Below are 11,964 nucleotides of genomic sequence, written 5' to 3'. Positions count from 1 at the left end.
ACACTCGGATGTCCCAAAGGCATTTCAAAGTCAATGCACCTAAAGGAGAAGCATCTTTCCCCTAAGATCATGTTTATCCTCCTATGTTTTTCTGGGACCTCATCCACCCAGTCACCCAAGTGTGAAGCTTGAGAGACATCCTATATTGGCCCATTTTCTCAGTCTCCAGATGACATCAGCTTTCAAGTCTGGCCACTTCTACCTTGTCAGTGTCTTCAAGCAGTTCCTTCCTCTCCATGCTCCCACCACTGAGATGGCTTCCTAACTTGTCTCATGCCCTCCGAGTGGCTTAGATTCACCCACCACTGCCAGAACCAGCTTTCTGGTGACCAAGTCAGAATGGCACTGGCCCTTCAGAGCTCACAGCACACGACTTATGAAGCCCTTGCTGATCTTTCCTACTCTGCCACTCTTGCCGTGAGCCCTCTGCCCCACCCCTGCAATCACCCTGCGACTCACCTACCTATTTCCCTTCAGCACCGTGCCCCGGTGCCCTTGCACATGCCTTTCTTTCTGCCTGGAAATGAAGATCTAATTGGTTAATAATGGATATTAGGTTCTCCAGTGTTACCCTGTATAGAATTTACCACGTTGTTTTAGGCTACTTACAGGGGTATGTCTTCCACAAGACAGAGGTTTCCTCAGTCCAGGGATCTGTCCTGCTCATCTTTGGTCCCCAGAACCTACTATGGTTTCTGAGACATGGTGGGTGTCCACGGCTCAGAATAAACGAACAGAAACAATTTCCTTATTCCGGGTGGGCTCTCTACCTCAGCAGCTGACTTTTCTGGAGACCTGCTCCCTCTGGCTCCTCGCGTTCCCCCGCCTCTCAGGTGATGGGCAGCCGGGTGGCTCGCTGCCTTCGGGCTGGGCTGGGCTGGGCTGGGCTGGGCTGGGCGGTTGCCCGCGCGCCTGCGCCCTCTGCTGCTCCTCTCGGGGCGCGTCTGCGCGAGGGTCCGGAGAGGCTAGGGAGACAGTCGAGGGGTGGGGGGAAGAGTTCAGCCTGAGTCACAGACTTCATTCACTGATTCTTGGTGGCTGGACCGAGGCTGCCTCCTGAGGGGACTCCCAACTACTCTCGCACCTCCAAGGTCCCCACCTCCCGCCGTTCCACTCTCAGCTGAACAGACGGACCGGCTGACTCACGAGTGAGTAGCGGCGGCTCGTGCGCCCCGGCAGCGCGGCGAGCTGTCCCTGGCGGGCCTGTCCTCCTGCGGGTGGCGTGTGTCTGTGTGTGTGTGTGCGCGCGCGCGCAGGAGGTGTTCCCCAGGGCGCCACGCCGGCCCCGAGAGCCGCCGGCCGGTGTCCGTGTGCCCTTCCGAGGCTGCGCTGCGGTGCGGGTGCCCGCTCCGCAGGGGCTCGGGCGCCCCCGGCGCGGGGAGCGAGTTTGCCGGGATTCCCCGGCTCGGTGTGCGGCAGCCGGTGGGGTTCCCCGGGAAGGCGCCTGGGCAAGGAGGCGGCGGGGAAGCCCCGGCTGTGAGTGGCTGGCGGGCCGGGAATCTGGGAGCGGGGCTGGCACAGCAGAGCCGAGGGAGACGCCGGAGCGGCCGCCCCTGGATCCCAAGCTCTCCGCCTTTCTCCCTTACCCTTTCTCCTTTCTTTTCTCAGCAGCATCACAAAAGCGCGCGGTAGAGTGAAACCCAATGCAGCGAAGTCCGGCTCTTTTCTCCCACCTGGTGCACATCCCCCCGGGCCGGAGGAATGGAGTGGGAGTCCCCGAGATTTGGGGCGCAGGTTTACCCCGGGGACACACCTGTTTTCGGCTCGCGTTGAATTCAAGCAGGGTGCCGTATCGCGCGAGGGGATTCCGACACAGACACGCCGGTGTGTGTGTGTGTGTGTGTGTGTGTGTGTGCGCGCGTGCGCGCACCCGGAGCCCACGCTCGCGGGCTGCGCGGGATGTAAATAGCACACCTCCCTGGCCGCCTGCGAGTGCCAAGCCGGATCCGTGGGCTCCCAGCGCGCTGTGACAACGCGCCGGCATCTCTTTGTTTGGTTGTGGCTTCCCCACCTCTCCGCAATGCAAATTGATTTTCTGTTTCGCTTGACACAGCGCGCTGGGACTTGGTGTGGGCCGCAGCCTCGAACGCTTCTGGTATTTGTAATTGAATAGTTCTCCCCGGCGGCTGGGGGCAGGGGTGTTATTTTTAGTGTTGGGAATAAAGAGGCAAGCACTCTGACCTTTTTGCTGTTGCCTTGGGCTTTGAATACGTGTCTCTGATGGAGAAGACGGATTCACATCCAGTCGCGCACACGTGCCTGCGCACAATTGTGTACACACATTTCTACACACCTAGATTTCCCCCTTTCTTTTATTTTTAAAAATCGGGAGTGGGAGTGCACAGTGTTTGTAAACCAAAACCAAAACCAAAACCAAAAAACTTTCCTTTGTTCTTTTGGGCCTTTTCCATTTTGAGTAATGGAGTAGGAAAGCCAAAATGTTGCAATTAGTTCACTAGAATAAAAGACACTGTCTCTGGGTCAGAGCTGCCAGGTTGATAATTATTAACATATAAAAGCAGATGCGCTGTTTAAGGCAAAAGGGGCGGGGCGGGGGCAGGTCCACGGTAGACAATGAGGGAGGGTCTCTGCAGACCGCCTGCTGCTTATTGTTCCGGCACTAGAGGCTGCAGCCTGTAGCCGCCTCCTCCTCTAGGGCTTCGCTCCTCTTTCATCCCTCGGTCTCACTTGGGACCTTCCGAGTGCCCCAGCGCTGTCCCCCGGGGCGCCGGGACGCCAGTCCCAGCCGCAGCCGCCCTTCGCTGACCGCCCTCTCTCTGCTTTGCAGGTTGGCAGCTTTGCGCCCGAGGGTGTCGCGAGCCGAGGCGTTGAGGACCGAGCGCCTCTGGCCCAGCCAGCCGGGCGGGATGCGGCGCGGGCTACAGCGCTAACCGCCCCCACGCTGGGCACTGGGCGTACGCGCTCCGGGCTGCAGGCGGAGCGGCGGCGGCGGCGGCGGAGGGGATGCGCCCGGGACGCGCAAGGCTCCTGCCGCGAGCTGCCAACCCGAGGTGGACCCTAAGGGCTCATCGCAGGACCGCGCGGACCCCTGCCCTCCGGGGCACGCGGCTGAGGAGCCTCGGGGCCGCGTCTGCGGTCAGGATGCTCTGGGCACCTCCCTGCTGGTGAGGATGCCCTACTGCGCGGCTCCGCATCCCCAGCCCCGGTCCCTGGTGGGCACGACTGCCTGGGCCCGGCTTCGGCCCCTCCTGCCGGTGGATGAAAAGGGCCGGAGTCCTTGAGTGCGACCGGCGATCGAATCTGAATTCTAAGAGCCATGGAAGGAGTCACTGGGCTGCAGCCCCAGGCGGGAGAGCAGCTGGAGGCCAGCGCCAGAGTAGGAACGGTCCAAGAGAAGTGCGAACCCGAGACCTTTAGGTCCAAGAGTTTACCCGCCCTGAACAGCGCCTCCTGCAGGCCAGACCTGAATCCTGCCGGAGAAGACTCCAAGCCCGCCTCTGGCCACCAGGAGTTGAAGCCAGGCCCTGGCCCGCGGGCCCCCAGCCCCTCCGCCCCGTCTACTTCGGCAGAGATGGCAGGGCTGGTGGAAAGTCACCACAGGGTGGAAATCGGCAAACCCATATCGGTGTCCTCCACTTTGGCCATGCTCCAGGGCAGAAGGTGCCTCTATGTGGTCCTCACCGATTCCCGTTGTTTCCTGGTTTGCATGTGCTTTCTGACCTTCATCCAGGCGTTAATGGTCTCCGGGTACCTGAGCAGTGTAATCACCACCATCGAAAGGCGCTACAGTCTGAAGAGTTCCGAGTCAGGGCTGCTGGTCAGCTGCTTTGACATCGGGAGCCTGGTGGTGGTAGTGTTCGTCAGCTACTTCGGCGGCCGGGGGCGGCGGCCCCTGTGGCTGGCCGTGGGGGGACTCCTCATTGCCCTGGGGGCCGCCCTTTTCGCTTTACCTCACTTCATCTCGCCCCCCTACCAGATCCAAGAGCTGAACGCCTCGGCGGCCAACTACGGCCTGTGTCAGAATGGCAACTCCTCGGCCACGACGGAGCCTCCCACCTGCCTCAAGGACTCGGGGGGAAACAGTCACTGGGTCTATGTGGCTTTATTCGTTTGCGCGCAGATTCTCATTGGAATGGGCTCCACACCTATTTATACCCTGGGACCAACCTACTTAGACGACAATGTCAAGAAAGAAAATGCATCCTTGTACCTAGGTAAGACTTTCCTCTCAGATAAGCTTGCACTCAAAAATCAAAAGGAAGCACTTTCACATTTTACTGGATGTTGTATATTGTGTATAATATATGGCATTATATCATATATATGCATTAAGCTTCAGTTTATCTTCTTTTTCTTTTTTTTTTTTTGGCCTTAGTGTGGTGTGTTTTCTGTTTGGGAAAGAATCAAATAGTTGAGCGTTCTTTGAACTAATTTTCAGACTCACACTTGTCTTTTCCCAAGTAATACAAACTTTTAACTGTGGGGTGGTGCTTCTCTCTGTTGCTGCCTATCTTTGGAGAAGCTCGAATTTATCAAGCTTATCTTCTCAAAGCTGTCCTTCTAGAAGGGTCAGGAAGGAATAGAAGTAACTGCTGTGTGTGGAATAAGGTTATTTACTACTTTCATCCACTGCTGCTTCTCATTCCTGCCCCCAAGAGCAGAGTTAGTGGAGAACCCAGACTACATGAAACACACTTTATTGACTTCATATCTGTATTCATTACGTATCATCTGCGTCGCTATTTAAAAAAAAACTTGAATGATACCGAATGACTAGATTATCTTTATACAGAAGCAACATCACAGGTTGTAAAGTTTATCCAAAACGATTTTTGTTGTTGGTTTGAAGACCCTCAGTTACAGGATATTGGGGGAAACATCATTACTATTTTCTGAAAAGCAGTACTCTTGGACAGTGAAAGGGCAGTGAAAGTGATACTCAATGAAGAGGGCTATGCGTTTTGCTCAGTATGACTGCTGTCCCCAGAATCGGTTACACAGGGTGTGTCTGAGCCATTTATAGTCCCCAGTAACTGGCCCAAATGCATCAGGATAAGAGTTTTATTATTTGTTTTTATTATTAAATGTAAGAGAAAGAAATTTTTGTTCAGGCAGAGAGGAATAGCTTGCTTGTTACTTTGACTCCACGTTTTCTAACATTTGTTGTGACAAATTTTCAAACATCCAGGAAACTTGAAACAATAGTTCAATGAACGTCAGTATATCCACCACCTAGACTCAATAATTGTTCACTTTATCATATTTACTTTATCAGTTTGTGTGTGTGTATAGAAATATATATATTTTTGGATGGGAGGTTAAGCCCTTTGAAAGTAATTGTAGACACCTTTAGGCTTCAGCACATATCTTCTGAAAATAAGGACATTCTTTTACATAACTCAGGAGCTTAAATGTCCTAAGAAAGCTAATAACCATTCCATATGGTCATCAAATTCCAGTCCATATTCAAATTTCCTTAATTGTCCACTCAGTCTTTTTTAGCTGTATACATTTTCTTTTTAAAAAAATTTTATTACTGATATATTTTTTTTTAAGTAATTTTAATTAATTAATTAATTAATTTATTGGCTGCGTTGGGTCTTCGTTGCTATACGCGGGCTTTCTCTAGTTGCGGTAAGCAGGGGCTACTCTTCGTTGTGGTGCGCGGGCTTCTCATTGCGGTGACTTCTCTTGTTGCTGAGCATGGGCTCTAGGTGTGTGGGCTTCAGTAGTTGTGGCACATGGGCTCAGTAGTTGTGGCTCGCGGGCTCTAGAGCACAGGCTCTGTAGTTGTGGCGCACGGGCTTAGTTGCTCCGCTGCATGTGGGATCTAGAACAGTGCCTCAACTTTTTTCTTTCTCTACCACATAGACTTTTTGAAGTGACAAGGCTAGTTGATTTGTGGAATGTTCCACATTCTAGATTAATCTGATTATTTCCTCGTGGTGTCACTTACCTTGTTCCTCCATTCCCTATATTTCTTGTAAACCGGGAGTTCAAAGGTGTAATTCGATTCAGACGAAACGTTTTCGGCCAGACTACTTCATAGGTGACACTCCGTGTTTTCGATTAGATGCATCTGGCCATTCATTAGTGTTGATGAGTTTAATCACTTAGTGACGTGGGTGATTGCCAGGTCTTTCCACTGCAAACACGCATTTCTCTCTTTGAAAATAATCAGCAGTCTTTAGAGTGACACCTTGACCCTGTAAATATCCCAATTGTTTTCTTTATTCTTACTGATCTTTTCCTCCATTTACTTTGAAAACTCAGGTCTCCCTTCCATCCCGCTTCTAGGTACCACTGACACAAATCTGCTTCATGAAAAACACAGGCAGAGCCCCACGCAAAGAGAGAACATCCACTAGTAAGAGCCCTGAGATTTAAGTTTTCTGGTAGTGGTTGCCCATCAAGAATGAAAGAGCAAGTACGTATTCTGTGCTGAGCATTGTACCCCTTATGGGAAGACCGAAAATGAGACACAATCCCAGCAACTGAGGTGCCTTCAACGTAATGAAGAAATATTTCCAGTTTAAGGTAACAAGTGAAGTGACATGTGAAAGGGGAAGAAAGTTCTACAGATGGGATTTGCTCCCTCCCCCCCTCCACCTACCGCCTCCTCCTCTCCTTCTTTAGATATTGACTAATAATTGGTTCTTTTGGAAAACATTTTGATGAATGCCTTAGGACACATTCTTTGGGAAACTCATGAGAATTCTGCTTTGTTACATGGCTCTGTTTATTACATGGCTCTCAGTAAAAGCTCCGGTGGTTTTGAGTACTAGGAATCTTACCTGTATTCTTTGATTTAATGTTCTTAATGGCCTTATGAGATGGGAATTGTTTTCCCTGTTTTATGAATGAGGAAACTAAGGCTCAGAGAATTTAAGTGGCTTGCTTATGGGCGTCAAACCCACGCCTGTCTGACCCCAGAGACCTTGAACTTCCCTCAACAACGCATGCTTTTTGGCAAGAGGATCTGAAAGTCAACTGAAACCAAAAGATGGGCCACGTTCAGTAGAGTTCTGAATATGGTGCAGAAGGATGCAGAACTGGCCTAAAGTCATCAAAACATGATCAAAACGAGACCATTCTTTAGACCTTTTAAAGCAGCTTTTACAGGTTACCTCCATACAAATTCCAATCAGGGAGACTACTATATTCTTAGAACATGAAAAGTGTTAACCCATTACCACATGGAATTTTTCCTAATAAATAACGGGTTATATATCTTTGTTATTTTCTGCAAAACTGTTCTTCTATATTACCTTGTCCACTCCCCACCCTTTTCTTAAGTTTTTGGTCAGTCTTTCTGACCAAAACTGATGACAACCACAGAAGAAGAAGGGGGGAAAAAAGCAGGTAGCAGATTAGTAATTGCGGGCAGGAACAAATATCTGAATTAAAGTAGAAACCACTGAAATGGAATGTAAATGTATACCTTAATCTTTTGAAAGTTCCGGTGTTAACATTCTGGCAGCTTTCAGCGTAGAAGAGATGTGGTCGTAGATGAGATCCAGCGGTCTTTGCACCCATTCAATGCCCTAACTCCTTCTGCAAGGAGAGAGGCTCAGCGTTGACCCGGAGCATAGAGAAAGCTTTGTAGTTATGAAGAAGTGAAGTTAGCAAGTGCACCATGGTTTGTAATTGTATCTCAAGGAGAGAGAGCAAGTGTGACCTTTTGCAGGGCAAGATATTCATGAACCAAACAGGGAAGCAAGAGAGAATGGCTAACCAGGTGGGAAAAGGAAGAAAAAGGACACTTTTCTAGAATAGAAAGCCACAACTCCGATTGGGTGATTTTCAGGATAGGTGAGGACTGGCAATGGGCCAGCCGTTGGCCAAGCGGTGTGGGGACAGCCACCCCACCTCCCTGGTGTGTCCCCTGTCACTTCACACCCCAGAGAAGGGTCGGAGTCGGGACAGTGCCTTAGAAAGAGCACCGGACGACGCCGATCTGTATTTTCGTCTGGCTCTACCAGTGACTGGTCAGGAGACAGGTCTGATCGTAGACAAATCCCTTAACTTCTCCCAGCCTCTGTCTCCACCTGGGGATTGTTACATTTGTTTCCCGCACGGTAATATTTTGAGGAGCAAACGGACTACATGTGGGTAAGCACTGGGCCAACTGGAAGCGGCAACACTTCGCTGTGTTAGAAGCGAATCCAGACTCATCCTGGAGAGTGGGCAGAGTGAAGAGTGGAAGATATTCTACTCCATCTGAGCACCAAAACCTTTAAACAGATCTCTTTACAATTGGGAAAAAGGAAAGAAGCCTTATGTAGGAAATTAAAACTTTGTATGAGAAATCACTCCTTAGACATTGTACAGGACAATGTTTTTTTTTTTTTTTTTCTTAGAAGATGTTGGGGGTAGGAGTTTATTAATTAATTAATTTGTTTTTGCTGTGCTGGGTCTTCGTGTCTGTGCGAGGGCTTTCTCTAGTTGTGGCAAGCGGGGGCCACTCTTCATCGCGGTGCGCGGGCCTCTCACTATCGCGGCCTCTCGTTGCGGAGCACGGGCTCCAGACGCGCAGGCTCAGTAGTTGTGGCGCACGGGCCCAGTTGCTCCGTGGCATGTGGGATCCTCCCAGACCTGGTCTTGAACCTGTGTCCCCTGCATCGGCAGGCAGAGTCTTAACCACTGTGCCATCAGGGAAGCCCCATAATCGCACTATTAAATAGACTTACCCATCCAGCCGCCGGCAATGCTGGACCTCAACAGGGTGGCAGCCCTGGGTCTCCCCACGTGACCCGTGGTCGAGGGGTGTGTGTGCAAGACTTGTGCTGAAAAGGAGCAGGGGAGAATTTTTACGCCCCGTGTGCACACTCGCCTCCAAGAGGCAAAGAGGAGGAAATGAACTGAGCATCCCAGTTTATTTTCAGATTCATCTGTCACCTTAATCCCCTTCTGCTTTCCCGGGGAGGAGCAGTGATGGGGGCGTGAGGTGGGCCAAGAGAGGAAAGATCATGTGAATATACACTCTCTTCTGAGACTGCTAACTGGGTATTTATTCTGCTTTAATTTTGCTCATCTTGTTTACAAGGTATTCATCTTGGTAAGCCACATACAGTCCCTTTTGGGAAGTAGGTTCTGTACAAATCATGAATAAATAAAAAAAAAAAATCTCTGCTGGAAACTAATACCAGGGAGAGTGACCGTTAAGGGATTTGAGGCAATGATCCAGGGCGTGTGGAGGAATTATTGGGATGGATGCAGTACAGAGTGAGGAGAGCTGGGTGTTGGTGGCTCGGCAGCTCCTTGCTACGATGTTGGTGAGTTTCACATATACCTGGGACAGTTCATCTGTGTCCAAATGAGTACATCTTCTGTACCCTTGACAAGTCCTGAATTTATATCAGCTCCCTGGTTGGTCACCTTTGGCCTCTAAGACAAACTAGTCAGTCTAAGATGCTGACAGATAAACCAACTTCAGATTCTAGCTGAAAGGCAGAAGGGCTTCCTGCATCACTGTGGAAAGGGCAGTGGACGGACAGTGATTTATTCAGCTCACCTGCAAATAACAGATAATAGCCTTGTTAGTAGTATTTATGATACATCTTTAACATTGCTATGGATTCTGTTATCTATGTGGTTCGGTCCTTCTGAAACTTTAAGGTGTGTATGTGAATCACCAGGGTGTCTTTTCAAAATGCCGATTCTGCTTCTGGAAGTCTGGGGCGGGGCCTGGGATCCTGCATTTCTAATGTGCTCCCAGGTGAGGCCAGAGCTGCTGGTCAAAGGGTCATGTTTTGAGCAACAAGGGTCTAAAGACCATAGATCTTCAACTTTTCTGATCGGTGGAGAGTTCCTCTCTGGGCTTGGGGTTGGATCCACTGTTGGCAAAACCAGCTGCTGATTGAGCTTCTATCTCATCAGGAAGAACCCTTCCGTCACTTACTGCATTTGCAAAAGCAAGATGTCAGTTTTGGGTGTATCGTAAGCTGTGGCAACTTTTCTGAATTCCATCATGATTGCTGTTGAGTCCACCGAGAGAGTGGCTTGGGACAAAAGATGTTCATTTTGCTATTAACCAAAGGAAGCACCACTTTCTTTTTGCTCTCACCACCCTGGAGGCTCTGGGCTGATGGGTTTCTCTCTGTTGGTGGAACTCTACACATTAGAGGTAAGTCTGTGAGCTCTGCAAACCCAGGTGAGCTCACCTTATAAGGCCCTTTGATGGGGGAAAAGCAAGCAAACCCACACACTTGGCTCTGCTTTTTTCTTCTTTTTTTAAAAATAAGTTTATTGATTTTCGGTTGCGTTGGGTCTGTTGCTGCGTGTGGGCTTTCTCTAGTTGTGGCGAGCGGGGGCTGCTCTTCATTGTGGTGTGCGGGCTTATCATTGCGGTGGCTTCTCTTGTTGCAGAGCATAGGCTCTAGGCACATGGGCTTCAGTAATTGTGGCACGTGGGCTCAGTAGTTGTGGCACGTGGGCTCAGTAGTTGTGGCTCGTGGGCTCTAGAGTACAGGCTCAGTAGTTGTGGCGCACAGTCTTAGCTGCTCCACGGCATGTGGGATCTTCTCGGACCAGGGCTCGAACCTGTGTCCCCTGCATTGGCAGGTGGATTCTTAACCACTGCACCACTAGGGAAGCCCTTGGGCATCATTTTAAAAAGAAGGAATAGAGATTTTGGAAAAGAAAAATGGAGGCAAAATGGATGTTAGAGTAGGCATTCTAGGAATGAAGGCTTCAGAGAGAAGTGAGGGTGAAGAAACATACCTGGGTGTTTGGATGGTTCTCTTGTGTCTTTTGGGGGAAATATTCGGAAATAGAGACCGTGTGTCTGTGCCGATGTGTTCTGCTGTGTTGGATACTTCTGCCGGAGCTGGTGCTCTCACCCTCTGTTTTCCGTCTCCCTGATCTAGAGAAAAGAGACAGGGATTCCACCCTATCTCCTGGGTGGTCCTCCTCGTCCAAGACCATTCTCAGTATCCAGGCTCTGTATGTTCTGAACCTCAGCTCCCAGTGGGAAACAGCATAGGTTACGGGTCATTCTAAAATGGTGGTTTTCAACTAGAGGTAATTCCCTCCACTCGCAGTGGACACACTTGTTAACGCCTGGAGTCAACTTTGATTGTCACAATTTGAAGGGGACCTCGTGGCATTTAGTGATATCTTGGCCTATGTTTCTGCTAAACATCGTACATTGCACAAGACAGATCCCACAACAAGGAATTACCCTACAAAAAACTGTCGCTAGTGATGCTTTCAACTTTTTTCATCTTAAGCATTCAAGTTACTATGTTATTTTGTGTTTCTTTTTTTGGCAGTGCCCTGCAAGCATGCGTGACCTTAGTTCCCAGACCAGGGATCGAACCTGTGACCCCTGTAGCGGAAGCACGGAGCCCTAACCACTGGACCACCAGGGAATGCCCTATTTTGTGTTTCTTATATCTTGGGACTGGAAGTAGAAATCTCTAGGTCACAGAATTAGAAAGCATTGAACACCTGGATGGAGAAGACCCAGGAAGAACCTGTCTTTGTAAATAGGAAAGCCTTCTAGCAAACAAGCGATAGGAAATAGAGATGAACTGTTCATCACTCATTGCTACATATTACCCAGTAGACAGCATAGTATCTATACGATATTATTTTCTTGGTAGATCATGGGAGATACTGTAGTGTGCCATGGTAGATTATTTTTAGTGGGTGTAAAGATACGAAGGGTTTCATGGTTTTTACTGTGACTTCACTTCCCATCAGCTTAAAAGTTTTTTTTTTTTGGCTACACCACGCGGCTTGTGGGATCTTAGTTCCCCAGACAGAGATGGAACCCAGGCTCTTGGCAGTGAAAGCATGGAGTTGTAACCACTGGACCGCCAGGGAATTCCCTAAAAGTTTTTAACCATAGAGATTTTCTAGACATATTTTTGGAGTTGAGACTATTGTAACCCTTGAAGAGGAATGATGTGTGTATGTGTGCGTGACATGTATGTACTAAGGGGAGTGGTATGTCATTTCCCCCTTTATCTGAGCTTTGTTTCAGTGGCGATGGTAAAA

General features: G+C 49.6%; 1 protein-coding gene across 1 annotated transcript in view; it reads left to right on the top strand.

The window, feature by feature from the left end:
- Positions 1 to 3,277: 3,277 nt before the first annotated feature.
- SLCO5A1 (solute carrier organic anion transporter family member 5A1) overlaps positions 3,278 to 11,964 on the top strand; it is a 117,826-nt gene continuing 109,139 nt past the window's right edge. Inside the window, exon 1 of the mRNA XM_065895548.1 lies at positions 3,278 to 4,175. Within this exon, the coding sequence (XP_065751620.1) occupies positions 3,278 to 4,175 (898 nt within the window). The remainder of the gene's footprint in view (positions 4,176 to 11,964) is intronic.

This window comes from Phocoena phocoena, chromosome 17, assembly GCF_963924675.1.
Source record: "Phocoena phocoena chromosome 17, mPhoPho1.1, whole genome shotgun sequence".
NCBI classification, from domain to species: Eukaryota; Metazoa; Chordata; class Mammalia; order Artiodactyla; family Phocoenidae; genus Phocoena; species Phocoena phocoena.
The sequence above is the reverse complement of the archived record's forward strand: the minus strand, read 5'-3'. Positions and strand labels throughout refer to the sequence as shown.